Source organism: Scophthalmus maximus, chromosome 15 (genome assembly GCF_022379125.1).
Source record: "Scophthalmus maximus strain ysfricsl-2021 chromosome 15, ASM2237912v1, whole genome shotgun sequence".
NCBI classification, from domain to species: Eukaryota; Metazoa; Chordata; class Actinopteri; order Pleuronectiformes; family Scophthalmidae; genus Scophthalmus; species Scophthalmus maximus.
Window position 1 is genome coordinate 3,175,001 of NC_061529.1, and position 26,805 is coordinate 3,201,805.

Sequence of the window (26,805 nt, forward strand, 5' to 3'; positions counted from 1 at the left end):
TGGCTTTCCATAACAGCAGCTAGTTTTAAAGCTCATGATTTGATTGGAGTTCAGTGGCACATTATCAAGAACCATTTAGCTTTTAAGAGTCTCTTGGAAAAAAAGAAAAAAACCACAACAAGCAAATATGTATTCAGCTGCGGTTTGGAGAGCATTTTCATATCTCGAACCCTCGTGGCAGCAGGATTCGTTTGATTGGATTACAGTTGGTGCGCTGTACAAATAAACTTCCCCTTGCCTTTTCATATGTCATACAAAACAATCAATGATGCAATCTGATGAACACTACAAGTATGATCTCAGAAATCACCATGAATTGAATGTGCAGCATCTCTCTTGTGGTAAAACCAAAACACACGAGTTTGGTCGCCGGATCATTTTGTAGTTATTCGCGCGAGTAAACACAACCAGTGAATGACGTCGGTGATGTCGGGGGGGATCTCAACGCCGATTGGCTTTCGCGACATAGGATCACGTGAATAACGTCTTTACGTTACTCGCATCACCCGGCATCTTTGCGTCGACTTTGTATGCAATCCGTAATCTCTCTCCACACTTGGTAGGAGGTTAATCTAGACCTCATCAGTCCAGAAGACTTTGCTCCAGAGCTTTAGCGGCTCGTCTCTGTGCTTTTATGTTGCAAATTCAAACGCTGCCTCTTGGATTCTTTACTCCTCGAACGGCGGAGCGTGACACCTTCACCTCCGCCCTGTGGAGGTTGGTGGTGATGTCGCCGACTGTTATTGGGGGGGGGGGGGGGGGGGGGGGGGTTCTTGACAGCTCTCACAATGTTTCTGTCACCAGCTGCTCTTGTCCTTGGCCGACCCGTTCCATGTCTGTTGCTCAGTGCTCCAGTGTTTTCTCTCTTTTTCCAGGGCCTTTTCATATCCTTGTCTTGGCTATGCCCAATGTTTGTGCAATGGCTCGGATTAATTTTCCCATTTTTCCGTGCTTCAAAATGGCTCGCCGTTCTCAGAGAGCCTCTTTTTGGTTAATTCTTTTGGAGAAAAAAAAATTGTTTCTCAAAAGTCTTTACAGGTGAATCCCAATGCCAGTACCGTAAGCTATCTAAAAGTCAACACCTGGGCAGCAAGAAACCCCTGTCAGTCAAACTGTTTCTGTACTTTTTCCCCAGTTGAAAAATGGCTGGGTTCAAACAAAAAGGTGCAATGTCTTAAGTTCAACTTTCGATCTTCAAAAGGAAAATGTCTTTAGTGTACAACAACAACGACAAAAAATGCTATTTCTGTTCGGACAAACTCAGCATAAAGTTGGTTAAGTTTTGTTTCCACTCATTTTTGTTCATGAGCATTTACCAACTTTAAATGTTTAAGGGCAGGGACTCTTTTATCCATCTGTGCTTCTGAAGTTGCGAGAGGGTAAAGGTAAGGTATCACGTTACAGTATGGATGCAGTGCAGAGAGCATGGTATGACACCATGAACCGAAAAAATGTATTCAACAAAATATATGTGCAGCATAAAAATCACACGCCGGATTGATGATAATCCCGTATTGTTCCCTCAGGGGAAGATTCCTTCATCACCAAAAGCACAGAACAGTGTGTACAAACCAGGGAGCAAACAGATCACAACACACCGGGGACACACTCCGACACGTACAGTAAATAGCACCCGGCGCATGGAAGCCACGGTGAAAGGATGGATCGGGATCAAAAGCCTTTACTGCACGAGAACTGAAAATGTGTCCATGTTTCATGTTGTTCAGACGGGAGGGCATTTCATTTCAGACGGATTCACCGAGGTAAGCTGTAGGTTACAGGGAGAGACGGAAGAGTGATGGTGTTTCTCTGGCTCGGCCTGGTACAGTTTGGTCACAAGGGGCCCTGGTGCATTCCTGCAAATCACTACTGAACGTCAAGGTGACCAATAATATTTAAAAAATCGATAATCTAATACTCATTTGAAGGAGAATCGTGAGAGAAACCTCTGTCTGAAACACTTTGGATTTAGCTCCTGTCTCTTTAAGGCCCCTCCCTCCCGATGAAGCCCAGTCTGCTCTGATTGGCCAGCTGGCTCTACTCTGTTGTGATTGGTCAACCACAGACTTTGGGCTTTTTAACTTTGACATTTTACATTGACAAAAAAAAACAATATTACAGGAAAGAGAAAAGGAATAACTGAAAAAAACATAACGTCTCCTTATAGTCGTTGATCAAGCAAAACACAAGATCGTTGTATCTCAAATTTGAGGATTCGTGGCAATTTCCGTTTTAGATCCTTTAACCTTAAGCTAAAATGACTAATAGATAAATTGATGGCGCAACGATCATCAGATTAGTCATTCGACAAAAAGTTGACACCAGATCAGTCGCACTGGTTATTTTCTTAAAGCAAAAACTGCAGAAATATTTTCCCATTTCTCCGCTTAGCTCTGGTCCATTGGTTCCTGTGAAGGACATGTTCACATCCGGACCTGCAGCAGAGTTTTGGATCTAAACAATAAGTGTGAATGTCATATCAGTGGTGATGCAAGACTCTCCATCTCTGTGCTTGTTGTGTCCGGGGGGAACAGTAGTTGCTGTACAGATGATGCCAGTAAACACTGCAGGAGACAATATTGTATTTGTTGCAATTAGACCAAAAATGTGTTTACTGGCTCCAGAATTAGGATTTTAGGAAAAGCAAACGTAAAAAAAAAAAACAAGTGTGTAAGTGTGTGTGTGTGTGTGTGTGTGTTTGTGTTTTTCCTTCAGCTAATTTGCAGGCGGGACCAGTAACTCTAGTACATATGGCATTTCATTTCCCACTTATGATGGCTTTGATGTTACTTTAATGAATGTCCCCGTTCTCCAAATGGCATTTTTGTCAGCTGCTGTGGGAATAGAGAGGAACATTACACATAATGCCGGGTGACAAGTAATGTCATTTTCTCCTCGGCCGCGTTCCAGCTGGATTCAAACCGGAACTGCTGTGGCCCCGTTGGTGTGGTTTTTTATAAAAAGCCATCCTCAAATAAAACCTGAGGAGATATAAAAAAATAAAAAAAAAATGCCTTTACAGATTTAGCAGCCTTGTAAATGACACACACGTCTAATCATCCCCTTTCTTCAGCAGCAAGCTGCATCCAGCAACTTCTCCAGACTGTCACACGCCGAACAGATTCATGCAAACTGTCACTCCACAGCCTGCCGTTTCCACGGCACCCACTGGGCGTCACCTCGCGCCTGAAATGAAAAGGCGACAACAAGCGAGTCGGGGCGAGCGCGCTGCGAGGCCCCTCCCGCGACAACGAGAGGATCTCGGCAGATCCTCGTCTTCCACCCGCCGCCGCCGCTCGTTCGACTGAGGGGTTTGATCTCGGTGGGCGTGTTCACTCGACAGGGCCTTCGATTTTTATTCCCATTGATCTCTGCTCCGGGATGTAAAGCCACATCTGCTAATTCCTTCGCAGGCAGCGGACGGGAGACGAGCTCGCGCGGATAAAAAAGCTGCCCGCTCGCCCAGCTGTCCGTTTCTCTTCAGAGACCTCTTCAAACACACGTCAGGTGGAGAACACGTTGGTTTCTGACAGATCGGAGGGATTTACCAGCCTGCCAGGTCTCATCCGTCATGCTAAAGATGACTAATTCAAGCTGCTGTCAGCGCCCATACTAACGAGAAGGTAGTCGGGGGCGATTACCTTATTTTTCAATTGTCATGGCAACGCCATGGATACCTCCAGCTTGAGTGTTCATATACAAGTTCTGTGTAAATTATACGGCATCCACTTTTGCATATTTCAATCTGAGATATAGTTCAACTTTTTTGGTAAATAGGATTATTTGCAGTCTTTGTAAAAAGAGGGAAATGAAAAAAGTCTGTCTGTGCATTGAACACAGCCCCGGAGCCGGAACACGTTAAGTTTGGCATAAAGACTGGAGGCAGCGAGCCTGGCTCTGTCCAGAGAAGATGATCTGCCATCATTTACCAACACATCAGACGTTGATTAACTGTATTTTGGAACCAACATCTTTTCGGGAGGAGGGGGCTGAGAGCTCGTCCACTGCGTGGCCAGCTACACCTGAAACCATGGGACAGTATCAGCTGTCAATCACGCTGTATACGGTGCTTTATCATCCATCTGACACTAAATCAACATCATGCTGTATCGAAGTAGACTTGAAAGTAGAGATAGAACCATAAACTCCTCAGGAAGATGTTTACTCATGTTAATAAATCAAGTGAGAAGTCATTTTCTCAACAAAAATAAAGGTTGTTACACCGAATAGGAAAACTGCCCAACAAGACCAAAGCAGCTAGAAACTGAACGCGGCTGAGACGGAAGCTGTGAACTAATTTTCCTTCTTTCTGTGAGTGAAAGAAACAAATGCCACGAGCACTTGAGGGGAACTCGGAGCGATGCAGTAGTAGTCAATCTCATACGCTTCCCACAGAGGCGTGTTCAAGTGGCGCAAAGTGCAGTTATTTTTACTGGACCGATGAATTTCCACTTCTATAGTGAGCTGCGGGAAGTTGGAGAAAAGCGCCCATCTACTGGCATCCATCTGGAACTTGTGGGCTGCGCGAACGCAAAACGCTCACATAGCGTCGGAGCCGCTGCACAGATTATGGAAATGTATTTGGCACCTGCACAGTTACAGTAGATCGGCTCGTACTGTATGGAAAACTCCATCCGGCCAATGCTAACGGAACCCGAGTAATACACTCCTCGGCTGTGATGAAACCTGGCACTTGGGCGCATTAGAATACATTTAGAGGTAATGAATTCCCTCTCTCTCTCTCTCTCTCCACCGAGTGGGTCTGGCTGACGCGCGAGGCGGCGGAGTGACACGTCTCGCCGTCCTCTGCATTCATATCTTTCCCTTTTCATGTGGGGGAGATGCTGTCACGCCTGTGCCTCGCTGACAAATGAAAAATAGAAGGATGGTGACTACTTTTGTCTATTCGCACTTCCGCCCTTGATCTTGAGACGTCTGTCTTGGGGGGCGGGGGCACCTGGAAGATTACAGGTTTTGTCGTGTAAACGGGACGACGGCACAAACACAAGACAGACGGACGAGCTGACGACGACGCTTGGGAGGTAATGGGTCGTGGTATAACGAAGGGAAGCCTCGAGTGTTCACACACACACACACACACACACACACACACACACACACACACACACACACACACACACACACACACACACACACACACACACACACACACACACACACACACACACACACACACACACACACACACACACACACACACACACACACACACACACACACACACACACACACACACACACAGAGAGGTCGGCTACCAGCTCCTTTTGTGTGTCCTTTTGCCCAACGCAAAAAAACAAACAGAACAACAACAGCCGAGTGATTCTCTCCATGCACTAGTATTTTTCCCTTTTCCCCGAGAGTTTATGGATTTCCTTGTGTGCGTGCGTGCGTGTTTCTGGGACGAGGGTCATCCATCTCACACAGGCCCATCCGCAGGCTGCAGCCTTGCTTACTTATCCCTTAACCAGAGCGAGCGGCGGCGGCGGCGGCCTGTCCACAGGTGAAGCAGGCAGCCAGTGTGTGGGACGAGCTGGGAGGAGGAGGAGGAGGAGGAGGAGAGAGAGGGGGTCGGCTTCTGTCTTCATCCGGAGCTAAATCATTCTTTACACCGACGCCAAACGTCCACACCTTCCTCTCCGCTCGCACCGCCGACTCATCGCTCCGAAGGCATCCTCAGCCCGCTCCATCTTCCCGCATCCTTCGCCACTTAAACCTCACTCCGGTTTAATTTAGTCGTCTTTCCAAAGCAATCCCGTTCGCCTCCCCTCAGTCTTCCTCTGCTCCTTCTCTCTCTGTCCTCCCTACACCATTTCTTTTCTCCATTGCTCTGTGGCTGTCTAGTCACCTTTCCAAAGCAATCATTCCGCCTGCCTCAGTCTCTCTTCTCCGCTCGTCCCTTCCCCGAGCGTCCACCCTCCCAAGTTGTCGTTCCCATCTAGGGAGAGTATCTTTCAAACCCCTCTCCTTCCCTCAATCTGCTTCACTTCCGTCCGCCCCCCCCCCGTCTGTCTCTTTTGGGAGGACAGGGAACAGCCGGCGTGAAGCTGATGGGGTGAACTGGTGCCCTGCGATAAATATTCATCCTGTCGCCGGTCGCTGTGTCGCAGAGGCCTCCAGCCTGCAGATGCCACTGTCTGTGTGTCACCGGCGAGACGGCGCCCACAGCCTGGGCTCCATGTGCCAGAGCCGAGGGACAAACATCTGGAATAAAGAGCAACCAGCTGATCGTACAGGCTGGACGATGTTACCGAATATGAAAAGGTCTCCATCTTTTTTATATATATTTGTATCGTCCGCTCTCTCTTTCTCTCTCTCACAAACAAAATATCGACCGTCTGTCACAGACTGGTCATCAGCAGCACCGTGTCGACGTTTCGTTAAAAAACATGCGCAAAGATTTTACCATCCTCGGCAGGCGGGAGGGATTCAGCATAAATCCGCAGCTGCCGCTCTCGCGGAGCGTGAAACCAAAATGTCACTGATCGGATCCAAAAGTCACTCATCTGGAAATACCAGTCCCGAGTAATATTCCCAGCATGTTTGGTAAAAATCCATCTATGCATTTCTGAGTTATTTTGTCCAAACACAAACTTCTGCTGAAGTGAGTAGTTGGCACACTACATGAAGTCAATCAATAATCACAGATTGTATCAATCCTAACTTAATATCTTTGGGTTTGAATCAACACATGACATCTGAAGATGTTCCCTTGGGTCTGGGAAGCTCAGATGTGAATTTAACACAATTACCAGACATTTTTAGACTAATCAATGAATCATTATTAATAGTCGTCGTCCTAAACCTTCATTCTCATCGCGTTAATCGTCTCGTGACTCCATGTTGGGAAAACAGTCCCTGAAATGGGGACACACAGTTTTGACAACATGGTTAATCCAAGGCTTTGATAAAAACCTTTTAATCTGCTCGAGTGCTTTGGTGAGCAAAAGACCGACTTTGTGCGCAAGAAAAACAGACATGTTTCTTTCAACATTGGTTTTTCTACGACATCCAACTTCAACCCTGAAGATAATTTTCTCCGATGGTGCAGAATCAAAATACTGCTAATGGATAAAAAAAATAAAAAAAGACTAGGGTCAGATGGTGGTGGTGGTGGGGGAGACGCAGACATGATTGAGGTTCCTGCCCAATTAACTGGAGATCACTTAAATGGTTGGCGAGCTGAAGAGGTCATTATCCTGAAGAGTTCTGAAGAAACCCATTAAGCCTTTCCAAAGCTGCCCCCATGACTCCTCCACTTTTCTCTTTTTTTATATTCTCCATTTAAAAAAAAGACAAGGCAGATTGTGCAATGCTGAAGAACATGTACGTGTGTGTGTGTGTGTGTGTGTGTGTGTGTGTGTGTGTGTGTGTGTGTGTGTGTGTGTGTGTGTGTGCGCGCGCTCAGTAATCCACACCATCACACATTCACTACCCTCTAAATGACAAGCACATGGTGTAAAGCTATGGAGAAACTTAATCCTTCAACAGTGAGCTGAGCCACACAGCGAAAAACAAAGAGCAAATCAATGTTTTCCACAAACTGAGCACTGCACACAAAGCGAATCCAAGAAGTATCGACTTCCACGTTAGCCCTGCAAAACAAACCCCCCCCCAAAAAATAAAAAAGACGGTAAGCTAAACGCTGTACAATTGTTTCCCCGAAGAGTCGGAGCAACGTCGATACGCGGAGCTGCGGAAGGGGACTGGATATAAAGTCTTGTTCAAGCACACACTCCGTCCACCGGCTCTACACACTCATGCTTCTGTGACCAGGAACATCATAGCAGCATCTCTCATATCAGTCGTGACGTCCCATCAGCACGTTCAACCCCCTCCCATCATCCTGCGTTCGCCATCATCCGACTCAAATCTGGATGTTTTCGTAAAGACTCCATTTTCTTTTTTTAATGAATAGCTCCATTGTTGCAGATGAGATGTATGCACTTAAGGCCAGTGTGTGTTGGAGAACATTAGAGAGCGGCTCATTTAATCGCGCCACTTAAGCAGGTTGGCTCAAATTCACCAGGGTATTGTGAGAATACTCGTTTTACTGTAAATGTGTCAGATGGGCTCAAAAAGACCAAAGAACCTCGGAGCAAATTGAAAGCGTCAAACATGACGCTTTAGAAATGTGGTGGACAATACAACGGTTTTTGAGTACTTGTACTTCACTTATTTGAAGTTTTACTTCACAACTTTTTTGGGACTCTATTATGTTTAACCTGTAATAAAAAAAAATAAATAAAGAGCTTTTACAGTGTATAACGTAACGTCAAACTAAAACAGCGATGATTAATCTTCGAATCGTTAAAAAATATTTTTATAATATTTTTTGACATTTTAGAAACTAAATCTAATAATCAGCAGATTAAAAAAAGGGAAAACAAGTTACCACATCCTCAAAGTAAAATATTGTAGTAACAGAACTCTGACAGGCACCAGTCTCCTGCATGATGAGCAATTTTATTATAAATTATTAAGCTCATTTTGTGATCACACTCCTGTAGTTCACTGTTAAATATGTGATTTTTACTTTTTACTATTTTTGAACACTGGTTAGCGCTTCTTTCAATTATGTAAAGGATCTGAATATTTCTTCTCTTGCAAACCAGCATAATAGGTAGACACGATTTATTATTAACGAGCAACTGGTCAAAAGTTTTCAAATGTAAAACTGGTCGAGGACAGAAAATAAAGCCCAGCTGATGTGCAAATATAAAGATTTCCTGAGAATTCAAATCAAATGACAAAATCCCGGACTCTACGTTTTTTGGTGATGACAAGAAGAAGATAACTTACCACTACAAATGAACTGTTCATTAGTAAAGGGTAGTTCATGGCGGCGATGAGCAACGACAGTTCATAGTTTGTGCAACCTTTCTTATTACAAACCACATCCCTCGCAGCAGCGGCCCCAGGTAGAGACGTTGCCATATGACCTAATTATCTCTCATTAGTGGCCTTGGTAATTATACAGACACTTTTACAGCTCAAACTCCTCCGTCTCACGTTGGAGGGGGGGGGGGATTTCAATTAGGCTTCTGCCTGCCTTGCATTCACAGCGGAAGCCACACTGTCACCGGGTTTAGCCAAGCATAGCCAAGCGACAGGCCGGATAGGAAAGGATAGAAAGTGTCTCCATATCATGCGCCCATCAATGAGACATGACAGCAAGAGGAGAGAAAATAACCCCTCTTATGCCGTCTCCTGCACGTCATGAAAAATACATAAGGAACAAAACTGTGGAGCGCAGAGCATCTTCCCGTCGCAGGTAAGTAGCGTGTGATATGCAAAGTCTCGGGGTTCCTGAGTGACAGACGCCTCCATCGAGCCGGATTCGTCAAACACGCAACTAGGAGCTGGGAAAATGAAAGATTGAATCAGTGGCCTTTACATCATTGCGCTAAACGCACAGTCGGGCTGATAAGGGGAGGAACCGGAGGAGAACAGAAAGAGAGAAGACAACAACGGAGGCGGCGGGAAATCGCTGAGGAGCAACTCGCGCCGCTTATCGTCTATCTCTCACTCCGGCCCAGGTGCCAAATCAGTCACCCTAATTAACAGGCCAGCGAGGACCACCGATCAATACTACAGGGGGATAATTAACCCCTCGCGTTCTCAATCGTCTCCACAAAAGGTGAAATTGAAATTGATCGAGATTACCTTTTGTTGGCTAATTGTGGCCCTCAGTTCGGGTGAAGGGGGAGTCAATGGAAATCAGTGGGATTGATGTTCGCCGGAGAGGCGAGATGATGAGGCAGTGAGACGTCGTGCGACGACGCTGTGCGGAGAAAGGCTTTTATTTTGAAGCCTTGCTGGGGGAAAGCTACCTACACTGGCCCCCCCGAAACTGCAGATGAAAAGATGAATTTCAATACTTTGCTTATGAAATTATGCACCTGAACTTTGGCTCGGGAGGAAGGGCCACATCACAACACTCTATACAACTGTCTCTTGTCTCAGCTTTCTTACAAGACCACTGCCTATTCAATCCTCATCAGTACAGGGGCCCACATGGAAAAGAGAGAGACGATTTTATATGAAATTATTTTTGAATCCGATGATCGACTATGGAAGCAAAAAGGCCACTCGGTAAAGCACATACCTCCGCCATGGCTGAACGATCCATACACCAGTGAAGGTTCTTATAGTAGATATTTAAAAAGGGAAACACGATTTAAATAAAACTTCATCCACATCATAAATCGTTCCCAGGCCCCATCACTTCACTAAGTGATGTAGTTTTTGCATAATTCTGCTAACAAATAAACCAACAAACAAATGGACACAGGTGAAAACATAACCTCATGGCAGAGGTATTTAAAACGTATTTTAAAAAAACATAGATCGATTGATGGAGTTAAGTTTTAGTAGTTTATCAGTTACTGCAATTTTTTTTTCGTATGTAAGTTATATACAAGTATAATATTGTATTGTTGTGTTTTTTATTTCTACTGTACAATAATCCACCCCCTACAAGTTAAAAAGGGTTTTAACTGAATGTAGTAATGTTGCCCTTTAAACCATGATAAATAATAAATGTTACTAGTTATTTGATTTACTGTGTTGTCAATCAGTAACATACAAGCCTCAAGTTTAATATTCGTAATATAATAACAACAACATGGATTAATTCACGCCACAGTCCACTGAGCCCAGGAACTCAGCAGCAAACAGAACATACTCAGTCCCAATCTAATCAAACGGGTCTATAATCAAACCTACCTTGTGCATCTTGAGGCGAGTTTCCTCCATCTTGTCTTCAACAAGTCTCCCACAGCCGCTAAAAGTTGCATCCAGGGGGAAAATACTCCTGTAAAGTCGCTCGGCCTCTGTTGGTGCAGGAAGCAGCTCGGTGTCTCGACGCCTTCAGCTAACGTGTGGAACCCGGAAGCCGCGGGTGGAGACCGCGGGTCGGCGCCTGATGACGACACCAGGTGTTTCCAATTAATCCAATGTTGGGGAATCCAGCACCCTTCGTCTTCTCCTCCTCCTTCTCCTTCTTCTTCTTCTTCTTCTTCTTCCCCCTCCTCTTTTTCCTCTTCTTCCTCTTCCTCCAGTGTTTACAACACCCACACGTGCTAAAAATAAACTCGCTACTCACTTACTTCCGCATCGACTGTCGCTTTAATCAAACCGTTAACAGCGCACACCTGTGGCAGCGGCAGCCATGGCAACGAACGAGCATCCGGCGCATAGCTCCCGCGCTTTTTCCTCCTCTTCTTCCTCCTCTTCTTCTACTTGTTGGAGCTCTATCGGCGGTTGCCAAGCAACGTAATGGCGCATTACCGCCACCAGCTGGTAAGGAGTGGGGACCAGCATGTCTAGAATTCACTATGTTCAAAATAAATTCACACAACAACTCATATCTTCTCAATCATATTAGTGTGTCGGAGATATTGAAATGTGATTTGAGTACTTTTGTAGAATATCCATTAGATTAAATTGTGCTTTTATCTTTTTGAGGTTCTGAATCAGATGCCAGAATGAGGTGGAAAACATTTTTTTTTCAATGTGAATTTGCCTTGCTACTATCAATTACAGGAGTCATTAATATCCTTTATGAGCTGCGGAACTCTTGGGAAAGGATATTTAGTGTGAGTCAGCAAACAAAGGTTGAACGTTGCTCTAATGAGCCGTGACAGGTGGAAAACTGTGAACAGAAATTACTCTCATTAGAAGTGAGAGTAAAGAGCAAACTACCCAAAATAAAGGTAATTTGGGGTTGACCCCCCGTCCCCATTGTTAGCACAAATTATTAGATTTGAGAGAAAAAAAGAAAATTGAAGCCTGTGAGGTAAAACAAAGGCTTTTTTGACCATCGTTCCTGTGGCGTCGTTTTGGTTCTATGGACTGAATTGGCTCGATCTCCTTTGCACAAGAATCCTGAGGGCCAATTTCTAGGGGAATCAGTCATACATAGTCTTGCTGCAAATTAGAGCTAGAACATTACAGGTGAAGAATGTGCAGTGAAGATATGGGCACGATACAGGACCGGGAGCAAAAAGGACGGGTCAGGACGTGACATCATCCTCTTTTCCCCACATACTGAAGGGGGACACCTCTGAAAGCTGATTGAACGTAACGGATCGGGACAAGACAGGGACAAAAGTCTGGGAACTGGGATGAAAATGGAGGGAAAGATACATTGTGACTGGACTGGAAGGGAAGAACCATTCACTCCTGTTTCACCCTCCGCTGCCCACAGAACCAACCTGAAGGAAGGGGGACGCTACCTGAAACAAGGGAGGGAGTAAAAGTGATGGATCGGGACATCATTAAACCAGGAATGGACGGGGGTAGAAATTTATCTGGAAGGAGGGGGGAAACTTTGTTATTCGGTGTCACCCTCTATGACCCAGATGGATGGGGAGGGGCCGCTGTAAAACCTCAGACAAGATCAGGATTTAAGAATGGAGGAGGAGGGACTACTGGAAATAACAGAAACAGGATCCGGTTTAAAAGTGACAACTTGGGACAAAATTTGGAAAAAGGTACTGGAAAGGGACGGGAATAAATAAATTGGGAAAGGGTTGGAGGGGACGGAAAGAAGTCTCTCTACTTCCTGTAAATCCAAAGTGATCGAAGTATATGAGGAGTGAATGGATCAGGACATGTCACAGAACTGGGTTGGGATGGGAATGAATCAAACTGATTCATGGAATCAACGTTTTAATTCTGTGTCACCCTTTACCCTCTACAAACCCAAACTGATAGAAGAAGAAGAAGAAGAAGAAGAAGAAGAAGAAGAAGAAGAAGAAGAAGAAGAAGAAGAAGAAGAAGAAGCACCTCTGAGATCTTTCAATATTTTAGTGGAAGATTTGTTTTATGCCTGAGACTAAAACTGGAACAAGCAGAAATAAAATCTGACAATTTTGGAGGGGAAATGTTGAACAGGGGACGTCGATCGGCAAAGTATCAAGTCGACAAGTGGAAATGTGGCCAATAATATGGAGACATTTGTTTGGAGTTTTGGAGGGAAAACATAATGTGGCCAGATGTTTCATATTTGTTGAATAATGTAGGGAATTTATACAGGAATATGTAGGAGGCTGCCAGAGATTCTCCCTGGTAGAAACAAATCTCCTGGATACGAACACATCCCATGAGTCCTTTCACCTGGAATACATCTCAACGTGGATCATAAGGGCTCCTGGTCTCTGGCCCAGCGCTGAGGAAAGGCCTCGGTCAAAAGACGCGTTGAAACTAGCTGGCAGCCATTTTCAAAAGATATTTTCAAAGCAATTGTACAGTGTGTGCTTCTACTCTACATTCTCAAATACCCGTAGTCCACCCTTCATGACATATCTGTCATTCAAAATGAAGATTTAAATACTCAACCTCTGCACTCGTGTCGTGTCGTGTTTCGGAAAACGTTGAGAGAATTCCCATCACATGCAAAGCTTCAACAGAGCTCATTGGGTGGCACAATACGTGACGAGCTGTCATCGGACATGCTGGAGGCTCCCACTGTGAGAGGTAATGGCCGGTAAGGAGGAAATTGGACAGGCTTTGCCTTTTAGAGTGGATTCCACCGCCCGCCCGAACCGACGCGAGTGACACGCCGCCTAGCGAGAGGCCCTGAGTGACGGCAGCTTAGCGAGAGATGACACGACAAGCACACGGTGCTTTCAGCTGCAGCACATCCCTGGTGTCGTACGCGACCCACTTTCCTCCCTCTCTCTGATTGCAATTCCCTCTTTAAAACTGCATTACTATGCACAAAGGAAGATTCAATGTGCGACCGCAGTCTGCGGTGGATTACACACAATTGCAGGGGGGAATTCGTTTTTATTATCAAGGAGTTGCGGTTACGACGCCAAATACAAGGAATCATCCATACTTTACGATGCAACTCGCCATACACACGTCCCCGTGTTCATATATTTACATTAAGCGCCACTGTAGCTGTGTACAAATGCGGCCAAATCCTCTGAATAAATCAGGGCCGCTCCTCCTCCGCAGACCAGCACCTCTCCCTCCGGGGAAACCGATGCTGCATTCAGGTGCTGGCACGTCGCGTCAACCGGCGTTGTCAACATTTACACATTAGCATCAAGAAGTGTATTAACCAGTGGTAATCTGAGACAAGTTCCATAATACCCATGTTTATTGTATGAGCTGTGAATATATCATCATGTACGTGCCACTTATATTCGAACCAGCAGAGGTTTTTCTGCCTGGATTTCCATTATTTACAACCCGCAGTGACTTTTCCCTTGGTCTGGATCAGGCGATATGCAATTTACTAGTGAGAGATTACGATCCCGTTAAAAAAACAAACAACAACCCTGGTACACACATTGCGTTCTTGTGATGAATATCGACGTTACGAGTTGATTCAGTTCCCCTTGACGCCCCATTAAACCACTTATCAATACACAAAGGGGTTGTGGGACGCTGTGGGGACCGAAGGAACGCTGTAGGGACGTGGAGCGGTGGAGCTCCAGACCTGGAATCGGCGTGTTTTTCACTACATTCCTCTGGAGTTGACTGGAAAGAAAAGACAAACGTGTGTGGACACAGGACAGATGTTATTATCAGGTGTGAAGGGAACGCATGTCATTGGAAGGAGGCCCTCCTGGACATCCTGTAATCTGTGTGGCCGGATGCCGAACACCTTCTCCCGGGTCCCGGCTGCAGAGCCGGGCGGATCCGCCGACTGCTTGGTGCCTGGCAGAGAAGGAGAGAGAGAGAGAGAGAGAAAAAAAACACTGCATCTCACACTTCCTGTTTTCCTGCTGGGCCTCGCTCGCAGGGGGATTCTCCACGAATGAATAATACATCGTCGCCATTTAATTTGGAGAGCAGCAGTAATGAAGCACTTTTGCACAGCGCTTCCCCCTCGCCGGGCTCCCACATGCCAGTTCGCACGGAGTGGCTGAATCTGAAGCCGCTAATTAACTGTGGTAAAGCGGTGCATGGGCAAAAAAAGCAGGAGACACAAACTATCCATATTTTTTTTTCCGAGGGAGGAGCAAGCTGACTGATTTATTTATCCAAGAGATGGTAAGGAAATGGTTTTTGGGGAAGTGAGTCACGGGAAACAACTCAAGTCAAGACGTCAGGTCTAACTATTCTGACCTTTATTGATTGCATTTTAAATTCTAATGTACGTTCGGTGTGTGGTCAAAGTCTTTAAGTTGAAGTAGCAGAGAGAAACAGTTAGCAACTGGCCCGCTTCCTAAACCCGACCCTTTGAGTTACAGTCCACAAATTTCCAATTTTGTTCAGTGATTCAAATCGATACGCCGTTGTTTCTCGGTGACAGCTGGTTTTCGGCCGGTTATAGGAAAAAATAACTGACCAATCAGAGCTTTTATAGGTGAGGCGAAGAATAACTACTTAGTTACCTCGAGATTAATGGCCACACAACTGGGAGGAAGCGTGGACGACGTGATGAACACGACTGTAATGGTCGTTTAAAGTTGACTTGCAGAAATAACAATCTATACAATATACAAAGGATCTGATAAGACTGGGGAATATTACGTGTTACAGCAGCTAAGGAGATTTAACAAATTGAAGAAAACAGGCCATAAAAACGCATGTAAACATATATTTATATATGAAAATAATATATATAAAATTTTAGGCAGAATATATAAAGTGTGAAGAACTGTTCCTCAATAATAATAAAAAATAGTAACAGATTACAGGCCACAAAGTGGGAACAAGCATAATATATATGTGATAAACATAATCATTACAGCACTGGCTGTTTGAAGTTGACTTGCAGAAATAACAATAACATCCATGAAATCAACACAAAAATTCAAAATCAAAATCAATTTTGTTTTGAATATATTGTGCATTGGGTTGGATTTGTATGTGCAAGTAAATCAACATGACTCAACATCATATATCAGCGAGGAAACTGTACTGAACTTTGGATTCTGTCCCGTGAGAACACCATCATTCAACAAACTGATTTACTATATACGAACTAAACATATTGCAAACAATGTATATATGATCAATCTGCAGCTTCCCGCACGTTGATGAAAGATGTAAACAGAAGTCGTGAGTGTGATAAAGAGGTTCGACCCATTAAACCCTCCCGGCCCCCGAGTTAAAACACTACAGTGACACAGTCTCTCACTGTAATTTCACCATAAAGGAGTCAGACATTCTCCAATGTAAATTTATCGGGGAGGTCGTAACATTTTACAGCTGCTGCTGCTGCTGCCGTAAAGGATATGATCACATTTGCTCAGGGCTGTTGAGATTATGATCCGGGATGATGTTTCACGGCGGACGAGGCCCCCGACCTCTCGCTCTACGATTATCTTAATTAATGTTAACGTCGCGATTAACGGCCGGGCCGAGTGCTCGGCGATAAAGAAGCAGAAGTTTTGGTGGATGATAAAAAAGAAAAAAGAAAAAAAGAATATGAGGACGTTTGACCAGGGAGCTCGGACTCGGAGACAGGAGTGTGATGGGAGTTGTCACTCACAGTATTTTTGAATAGGAAGAAGAGTATGAAAAGTAATAAGACAGCCTTCCCCATGCAGAGGCAGATGGCCTCCTGTTTGCTGTATAATCCGCGCTGAGTCACAGGACTATGTGGCCTTTTCTCAGTCTAGACTCCTTGATCGCTTATAGCTAATTTACAGATCAACCAATCAATCTGTGCGGGGAAAAAACAAAAAGAACCACGAGAGAAAACAGAAAAATCAAAGATATGAAAATACATAGACGGTGCAGCCTTTGTTCATTGATAATGAGCGACAACAGGCTGAACCTTCAGAGGAAACCGCACAGGAGCTCAATCACGCAACAATTGACTTGATATATTCAACTAATTGACTAGTGGTGTGATAGTGTCACACTGACAAGCTACAGGATACAGCTTCTGACAAGCAGCTGCCTCACGTCGGTGGGTCGAATCGTGGGGGAAAAGAGGTTTTTCAGGAGCTGGGGGAAGAGGAAAAGATGAAAAACAGCAAATAAAAGGCTTGAAATTGGAAAATCTAACACGATTGGAGATGCTAAGAGAGAACATCTCTCTTCTGATGCTTGATAGAGTGGATGAGCCTGCGAGGGGAAATGCATTTCCGCCTCTGGATGTGTGCAAATGTGTGTGCGTGAGGTGCAAGGACACCCTCCCCCCCCCCAAGAAAAGGAGAATTCCAGGTGTAATGTACAGAATTATGGCAAAGCAGCGACATAAAGAACTGATGATTATCACATCCGAGGCATTATTTCAAGCTTGTTGCATGTCACCGCCCACGCGCTGTGGCTTCAAACATGTAATCTATCCTCCCACGCCACAGGCGGGAACATGTACGGATCACGCAGATCTGTCGTGACACCTAATATGAAGGGAGCATTCCTCAACCTCCGCTCTTACAGCTTCTCGCCCGTTAAGAGGAATATTTGAAATTCCAAGGATGTACTGTATACGCTCGAGAGGGGATCGAAATGATGGCTAATGTATATAAATGGGGGGAGGGAAGCCATTGCGTTCAGGTATTTCACGCCGCGTGCCCCCCCCGACAGGCGGCTAAAGTGAATAAGTTGTCAACTCAATATTGAAATTCATATTGTATCCAGTGGCGGAAGCTGAGCCCATTGAGGGGAGACGTCTAATGAGGCGGGAGGAGAGAATATTACAGAGGGGGGAAGAGAAAGAGACGGCCCTTTGTATTCAAGGGCCAGAATCTGAATTCAATGAGAACATCTTCTGTTGGGAGCTTCTTTTGAGGGTGCCGGCGGGCGGGAGAGGAAACCGCTCGGGAAGAAGGAAAAAGATTTGTGTGAGTGAGTGAGATGGACTGTGACAATGTCAGCTTGGGTCTGGTCAGCCCGCGCAGACGATGAGTGAATATGAGGGGCAGCTCGGGAGGACAGAGGCCGGGAGGGGAGGCGGGCAGGGCTGACGGAGCTGGAGGAGGCTGGAGAAGATGCTCACAGCCACGCCGAAGGTTTCTCCTTGTCTCCCCCCCCTCGAGGAACTCAAACCCCCCAGCTCTCCACACTTGGCTGCGAAAGAAGCCCAACGTGCCTGGTTGGTGAATGGCTACAAGATTGTTTGGCTGTGAGTGATTTGATGTACTTCAATAAATGGCCCGTCAGTCTATTCCCCCTGCGAGTGCCACCGAGGCCTGAGAGTGTCCGGGAGGTTTTCCCATTTTCACCTGGCGACGTTAAAGCGGCTGATTTCGACCGAGGAGCTCGTGACACGTTGATAACCAGGGAGTCGTCACCTGCAGCGTTTGGCTGGAATAAAAAAAAAGAAAGAAAGAAAAAATAAAACCCGCAGACTCTCGAGGCTTCTTTGTCGAGAACCTTCGTTGTGACTTTAATCCATTTCATCTTTTAACTTAAACCCCACCGTGGCTCCAAGTTCTCAAAGTGAAGACGGCTTGTAGCATCGTTGCATTTTACTTCCTCAAATAGGCCGAGCTGCTTTTTCCATTCCTCTCATTTCCCCCCATTTAATCCACTCATGTTTATCTGAACACTGTGATGTGCTACATGACATCATCACACACACACACACACACACACACACACACACACACACACACACACACACACACACACACACACACACACACACACACACACACACACACACACACACACACACACACACACACACACACACACACACACACACACACACACACGCGCAACAGCTGCAGCAACTTCAATCTCCACTTGACATTAACTGGTGAATTTGATCAAACAGCTGTTTGCAGACAAAGATCAACTTCCTGTGCCCGAACATCACTAATTGGATGTAGTTACAAACTGTTTTCACACACACACACACACACACACGCACACACATGAAAACAGTCTCAGCTCGGCTTGTTTGATGTCGACTGCAGCAGCAGCAGCGTATTCGCGATGTTGCAGTCGAGGTGGATTTCTGCTCTGGTGTCACTGTTTGTCTCTTATCATCCAGCAGCACACGCTGCTGCAGCTCTCATCCAGTCCGGCTGCACACTGCCCCCTAGTGGAGGGGAAAGACATCACTGCCCTCTCGGTCCTGATGTTGCTGTTTGTTTTTGTTTTGTTGATAAAGTTTCATACAGAGATGCTGATGAAGCCAAGTGAACTGGTTTCATTCGGTTTGCTTGTCTTTATAGGGATGTCTGTACGTTGTAGGTGGGTGGGGGAGGAAAATATTATTAAAAAATATTATTAAAAAAGATATATTAAAAACAGTCCTGTTTTGTTGTGTTGTTGTTTGTCTTGTTGTTTTAAAAATATAAAATATTTCACTGTCCTGCACTGAAAAAAGAAAATTTCTTACAAACTGCCAATTTTTTTTTAACCTTTAATTGGTAAAACACAAATCAATTAAGTTTTCAATCGTCATAACTTGTTCACTTTAAGTTGAAAAAACTTGGAATCCAGAATCTATGAATCACCAGTCACCAGACTGTTCTTTCGCAGTCATTAGGTTTTGCTAAAATTACTTTTGCTTAAACTGGTGAGCATCTTTTCAAATCACAGTCAGATTTTGTGCATTACAACATGTCCATCATTTGTTTACTCCTGGTAAATTGTATCATTCTTATATTTAATTATATTCTAGATTTTTAAATGATGATGTCAACTTTCCTATAATAAAAATGAATCTTTATACATGTGGCTTTAATTATTGTATTCTAATTTTAAATGTTTTAAAAACATTTCAAATTTTTAAAAAAATGTTTTAAATAATCAATGAATTCAATTTCAAAATAATCAAAATTTAAAAAAAGGTAGTGATATGACTACAAATAACTTTTAAAACCATTATGTGTATGTTCTTTTGTTTTTTAAATTCCTTAAATCATCACAAACATCCCAAAACACAAACAACTCACAGGAACGGTGTCGCCCTCTGCTGGTCTTGAAGTGGAACTGGTTACCTGATTCTGTTGGCCGTTGTTTTTATCCAGCTGATGTGTGTGTGTGTGTGTGTGTGTGTATTTTTTAACCCCATGGGAGGAACACAACCTTTAAATCCTTCTCATGCGTTTTATTATTTTTAATCTTCCTGTGCCTTGTGTTTTTTTTGTGTGTGCTCCATTGCAGAGCTCCAGTTTTTAAAGAACACGCCTTGGGTTATACTGGAAATTAAGTTTTTATTTTTTTTATACAGAAGAAAAAAGAAACAATCAAAGCAACTGATGTTGGCACCAAGTCAGACTTTTTTTTTTCTTAAATAGCATTGCTTCAGTTTCTGATTGGGTTGCCAACACAGAAACTGGGGTTCAGGAGTCTTTCACGAGGGCGAGAGGAGCAGCAGGAGTCTAGTTTCTCAGAGACAGATGTTCACAAGATACTGGAGAACATTTCTTATTTGTTGCCTGGATGTTTCCATTCTTTCTGTCTTTGTCATCGCTTCCCGTTTTGTTCATGCCAACATCTCTATGTACATTCATCGTGGTTTTATTATATTTCACGTCATCGCCTGCCTTTTTTTTTTCTCATTGTCCTCAAGTGTCCTCAAGAATTCTGGCATATTCGGTTCAGAATGACATTGAACGGGTTTGACTTTCTGCTGTTTGTTTGTGCTCTGGTTCCCTCCCACTCTCCTGGAACAGACGCCCGACTCCGAGCCACGACTCGGGCGACGGTGCATTTTCAGCTCCAGTTATACTCGGGGGGAAGTGGAGTCTGGTTGAGTCTGGTCGGTCAAGGTCACGCTGTGACAATTTCAAGTGTGGCGAATTAGATAAATGGCCGTCTTTGATGATGACGACGAGTGGGTTTTTAAAAACCGGGCCTCTTCAGTCACGCTCTCTCTTTTTAATCTGCCGCATTTTCCTTTTTTCCACCCCTCAATATGACAAACAGGATTTGAACTGAAGCCTCCCACACGGTAAACAGTCGAGTGAGTGAGCGGGGGGGAATATTTACCACTCTTATGTGTTCACCGCCTCCTGTTATCTGAGGCAGCAGCCGCCAGTCATCCGAGCTTCTTCCACCTGCTGCCGCAGGAACGTCACCAAACCGTAAACTACACACAGCTCGTCGTCATCGAGCGGCACCGCTGGGAGTCGGACCGGCGCGACCTCAACGTGGCCGCCCTTCACTTGGCCATGTAGGCCGCCACCTCCTTCTCCAGACTCTGGGCGAAGCGGTGGTTGAGGAAGAGGAGCTGCCCGTGAGGCAGCAGGCGGCTGAGCAGGGCGTCGACGCGGTCGCTCCGCAGCAGGACCTGGATGGGAAAGTTGCCGTTAGTCGACGACCCCACGCAGACTCCGCTAATCGCCGCCGTTAGTTACAGGCGGCGATGAGAGCCTTTTGTTTTATTCGCCCCGCAATCTCTCGTTTGATTACTGTTGCTCTGTGCTTTTGTTGCCGTTTTCCATAACGCGCAATGAAGCTGCCGCTGTCGGGAATTAAGGCGAGCGGCGCTCGGCAGCGACATCTCTGCGGAGGTCAAAGTGTCAAAGTGGACCGGTCCTCCGTCTAATGAGGCCTGAGCAGACGCCGCGCTGCAAAATACTGTAGGTTTACTTTGAATACGGGGTCGTTAACACAAGAACTACTTTGTGAAAATACATTTGCTCAAACAACAGCAAAAAAGAGTATCTATTAAGGAACAACATCAGCAGCGTAGTACACGTGTTCTAGTGAGTATTAATGGCAGCAGGATGAATTAGACCTAATAAAGTGGGCAAATAACCAGGGAGCCCAGAACCAACTTTAACTGTGAGTCACTTTTTTTGGTGATTTGTAAAAGGTATTTCATCAAAATCCAGTTTTTTAGACCTTAATTATTTTATAGTTAAGGTCTAAATTGACAAAACAATCACAACCCCAGGTCCATTTACTGCTTTTTACCCTGAGCTTTCAACCTCTATCCTTCGACAGAGTATTCGGTCCATTTACAGGTGAGAAAAGAAATCGGAGATTCTGAGATATCACCACGTTAATCTCCCGGACCTCAGTGGCAGGACAACACTCCCCACTTACTGATCTCTTCCTCCTCTAATCTTTCAACTGTTCTCACGGAAAGTCAGAATGAGTATGAGAGATACTGAAACCGCTTACTGGGCCACAAACAGGATGTCAATTTAGGAATCAAAAGGAAATATAAAGGCCTGTAGTAGGACATTCTTTGTGGACAACTTCTTGGAGCAACAGGTCTGATCTAATTCTATTTATGGAGTATTAAGTAGTAGGAGTATTAACACTTTGGCGCCAACTCTAAAACGCGACATGTGGAACCTAAAAAACGCCTCCGACGGCGTTCTCACCTCGCTGCCCGGCCCCAGCATGTGCAGGTGCTCCAGGCAGTGTCGGGTCAGGTTGCGGAGGGTCCCCTCGGCCAGCGGCAGGTTCTCGTGGGGCTCGCAGACCAGCGTGAAGCCCAGACTCTGGACGGCCAGCCACAGGGCGCTCATCTCCTCGGGGAAAGGGTCGCCGGCTCGCAGGCGCACCGCTCCGCTGCCGGCCTCCTGCAGGGCCAGCGCCTCCTCCCCGGGCACCGCCTCCACCGGCGGCCGGCCCGACGCCTCCCGCGACAGGGAGACGGCGCTCCGCACCTGCCTGAGGAACACGGGGCGAGCAGGGGTGGATTTAGAAAGATGGTGGATAAGTTGGATGTTTATCCCCCAGGCCTCTTCAGTAATAACCACCACCACTATATTATTACCTCTGCAGAGGAGGTTATGTTTTCACCACTGTCCCTTTGTTTGTTTGTCAGCAGAATTAAGCAAAAACTACAGAAAAGATGTACACAAAAATTGGTGCAAGGACCAAGAAAGAACTCTTTAATATTTTGGTACAGATTTGGACAAAGAGGCACATCCATGATTTATAGATTTTTTCCCCCCAGTTTCCTTTACATTGCGATATAGTGTTTTTTGGTTTTTTTTATATATATATTTACGCAGATTTCGCTGGGAATAACTCAATATTAGAAAATGAGACTTATTTAGGGGACTGATATCTGTGTGTGCAGCTTGATGGGATGTGCCAGTCGACCACAAAAATAGAATTATAACACCTACTTCAAACGACCGGAGCCTAAAAACGACGTCTTCAACTTGGACATTTTGACTGAGGAACAGACAAATTAATACAAATGTTTAAATATTAACTTTTTCATTTTACTTGATAAAATCACCAAAATGATTAAGTTGTCATGAGCACTGTCAGTTTTCATCTAATTACTAGAGAACAACAGTCGCATGAGCAGACGACGATTAAAAGGCCTGTTCCCCCTCATGATCCCCATGACTGTCATTCGTTCATACATGAAAAACACGCGGATCAAACTGTTGTCATCACTTGACGACGTGTTGCAAGTGGAACTGTGTCGTCGTTCTTTTCCCAACTGCTCCTGAGATGGTGATAGTCAGTAGATACAGTTTGTCATGTGCGACGACAGAGAGAGAACTCCCTCAGCTGCTGAAAAACAAATGCGATGATTGACAACCTCCGCCAGACGGCGCGTCTGATGCATTTTTCATTGTGTACCGTCAGAACTTTTTTTAATAAATAAATAAAAAAAACCAGCAGGATGCAGAAAGACGAGTGGATGGATTGCATCACGGCAAGAACACAAGGAGCTGAAGGTGAAGCTGTTCCTACACAAACAAGAGCTGCTGGAGAGTTTCTTCCAAATTGCAACATGTTGCGAAAACATATGAAATACAGAGCGTTAATCTTCACCGTCCCACTTTTAATAATCAGTGGTGTCCACCGTGTTAACCGTGGCACCTTTAACTTTAGCAATTTCACTCATGGGCTGCGTTATTCGTTCTTATGCAGGTTATTGTGAGAATATATGGGAATAAACCAGCCACTCTCTGTAAAATAAATACATCTCGTAAGGTCGTGACCTCACAATATTACAGGGAAACCCAACGGAAACGTCTTCGGCTTTTCTGTTTTTTTCCATATTCACGATCAGGCGACGCGCTTACGTCCAATTTCTCCGACAAAGCTTCCTGTGCATCATCTGTAGAGGCCATTTTGAAACGTTAACATCTGATGTGAATGTGAGAAATGTGACCTCAGACTCTTCATCATGTTTATCAAACTCTGTGAGAAAGGAAATATCGTATAATTCCTAACGCGCAGGTTTTTTCGCAAGCAAATATTATTCCTCACACAACTGTTGAGACAAAAGAAAAAGTTCCTCCCAGATATATACGAGATTTCACTGATTGACTCTAACGCCACTTGAGAAACGTGTCGTCTGGGTGAGAGGGAATTAAATGAGGGTTTTTGCTGAGTTGTATATTCATAGGCGGACTCCAGCGTATTTAATTTGGATTCTTCTGCGTCGGCTCGGAGCAGCAGTGTCAGGTAGACTTTAGAAAAGAAAAAAAAAGAAAAAGCAAGATTCATAGACAAACCGTCGGTTGGCAGCTTATTAGGGAAACCTAACTCAAACTAATGTGTGATACAACGTAATAACTCGTGAGCCCGTCGCCGTGAGGACTATAACGTTTGGTTTGTGTTGAAACTGTTGATTCAGCTTTACGAGTCACTTCGGAGGCTGCTGCTGCTCCATTGTACTGAATTACAGTCAGAGCCACATTATTTCTGTTCTTCAGATTCTGAGCTTCTGGGACATTCAATTTGGAATAAAATAATGTAAGTTTACATTGATGTAGGAGGAACTGTTTAGGAGATGAAGCCCATTACACACGCACAGGGCCTAGGGTTGTTGTTCTTTTAAGGCGGTTCAAAAAGTAATTTGACACTTCTATCTCATCTAGTGATGTAAACAAACTCTTATAAAAGCTGAGACTTTGCTCTTATATATAAAATCCACTATCTTATTTCATGTTGAATGTCCCAAAGATCAGAGTGTGAAAACTAAAATACAAAATACAGTTAAAATATATTTAGAAATATAATATGTTTTGCAGCAGCAGCCTCCGGAGTTATATACTGTATATATATATATATATATATATATATATATATATATATAAATGTATTATTTATTTATTTATTAATATATATATGGTTAAAATATATATGAAAAATAGTATAGCAGTATATATATATATATATATACACATTTTTTTTAAATATGGTTAAAGATATATTTAAAAATATATATATATATATAGTTTAAAGTATATTTAAAAAATATATATATTGTTAAAATTATATAGCTAAAAAATATACTTAGGAATATATAGTTAAAAACAAATATATTATATGTATGTAGTTAAAAACATATTTGAAAAATATATAGTTCAAAATGTATTTGAAAAATACATAGTTGAAAAATATACAGTCAAAAAATACATCGTTTAATAACATATTTAGAAAGAAAGAAAGTCAAAATATATTAAATAAAATATATAAGACATCAAAAAAATGTTTAGTCAAAACGTGAAGAGGATATATTTCCGCTTATTGACACAAACTAACACACAAATAAACAACAACAACAAAAGCTCGATTAAAAAACAATTCCAGCACAAAGACCCGGAGACACAAAGACCCGGAGACCCGGAGACGGAGACCGACTCACCGCGCCACCACCGCCGTCTTCTCCCGCCGCAGGACCCGCCTCTCCTCCGGGCCGAGCCCCCGGTGCTGCTCGGTCAGGACCCCCTCGTCCGGCCCGAACACCCGGGAGAACAGCAGCCTGCTCTCCCCGGCAGACAGAGCGGACACCGGACACACGGTGTGGATCAGGAAACACCGAACCATGACGTCACGTGAAGACTAAAACCAGAGAAACATTCAATCTATTCGTCAACAACAATTTGACATCGTGACACTTTCAACTGGGCTTCTCGCTTCCGGGTTGGTCAGCTGACCTCTCTCGGCTACCGTCGTGTCGCGTTGCTTGAACCAGCAGATGGCGCACGGTCGCTATTATATTATATTATATTATATTATGGAAAAATAGTTGTTTTATTTATTTATTCAATGTTTTAAAGTAAAACAGACTTTATATTTACAAATCTGTGTCTACATAAAGTTCATGCACTGTATGTTTTTAAAAAAGGAAGAGGAAATGCTAATATTTATTTTTCATTAGTTTTTAAGGAAGATGTAGGAAAAAAAGAACCTCCACTCATGAATGTGAAAATGAGATGTAGGGCTGCAACTACTGATTATTTCTATCATCAATTCATCTGCCGATTATTTTCTTGATGAACTCATTGATCGAAAAATTGTGAAAAATATAAACGTGGTTAGGGTTAGAATTGAAGTGCTTTTGATTGACAAACAGTCAACAAACTGAAATAAACTAAGTTAAGTTGACTATCATAGGGGCCCTTTTCCCCTTAAGATTCAACCACACACAGTAAACGTACATGTTGATATCAACAAGTCCGATTTTTTTGCGACAGAATGATTTCATCACGAGAATCAGAACTGGACTGAGCGACAGAGGAGATGAGATCAGACCAACAGAGGCAGCTGTTCATCCAACAGCTGCTGCTGGTCACGCTGCTTTACCCTGAGAGGCCCTGTGCTCTGTGTGTGTGTGTGTGTGTGTGTGTGTGTGTTTAAACTGCACAGTGATGGAGGGAAACTTTCACTCTGCTCTGTCAACATTTGCTCCACCACCCCGTTGACCTCTTCAGCCTCTGTCCCTCACAGACCAGCTGACACCGAAAAACACCGTAACAACGTCCGAGGAGCTGAATGTTCCAGTTGTTTCTGGGGATCTTGGAGCGATGAGATGATTAATACAGAAGCATCAGTGTGTGAGCAGCATGTTACTGGCGCAAATCTGCTTTTAAGTTTTCTTATTGGATCGTTCGAACATTTATTGAAATGAAACCACGTGAGAAGTTTCGAGGGGCAAAGGTGTTAATGCCTCATAGAGATCGGAAATGTGAA

At 44.2% G+C, this 26,805-nt stretch overlaps 2 protein-coding genes across 2 annotated transcripts in view; both read right to left on the minus strand.

Moving 5' to 3' along the window:
* gfra4a (GDNF family receptor alpha 4a) overlaps positions 1 to 11,199 on the minus strand; it is a 199,321-nt gene extending 188,122 nt beyond the window's left edge. Inside the window, exon 1 of the mRNA XM_035609678.2 lies at positions 10,747 to 11,199. The gene's annotated coding sequence lies outside the window, so the exon portion shown is untranslated. The remainder of the gene's footprint in view (positions 1 to 10,746) is intronic.
* An 8,889-nt stretch (positions 11,200 to 20,088) lies between these two features.
* Positions 20,089 to 25,764, minus strand: ap5s1 (adaptor related protein complex 5 subunit sigma 1). Its single transcript, XM_035609705.2, has 3 exons — positions 25,478 to 25,764; positions 22,233 to 22,524; positions 20,089 to 21,187 (listed from the first exon to the last, which is right to left on the minus strand). The coding sequence occupies exons 1-3, from the start codon at positions 25,657 to 25,659 to the stop codon at positions 21,059 to 21,061; spliced, it is 603 nt and encodes a 200-aa protein (XP_035465598.2). The 5' UTR covers positions 25,660 to 25,764; the 3' UTR covers positions 20,089 to 21,058.
* Positions 25,765 to 26,805: the final 1,041 nt, after the last annotated feature.

Excerpts from the sequence above, each read along its gene's own strand:
- ap5s1 (XM_035609705.2), bottom strand. The coding sequence starts at position 25,659 with ATGGTTCGGTGTTTCCTGATCCACACCGTGTGTCCGGTGTCCGCTCTG. Across the intron at positions 22,525-25,477 it reads AAGACGGCGGTGGTGGCGCG|GCAGGTGCGGAGCGCCGTCT; the intron begins GTGAGTCGGTCT and ends CGTGTTCCTCAG. Across the intron at positions 21,188-22,232 it reads TGCTGGGGCCGGGCAGCGAG|GTCCTGCTGCGGAGCGACCG; the intron begins GTGAGAACGCCG and ends TTTCCCATCCAG.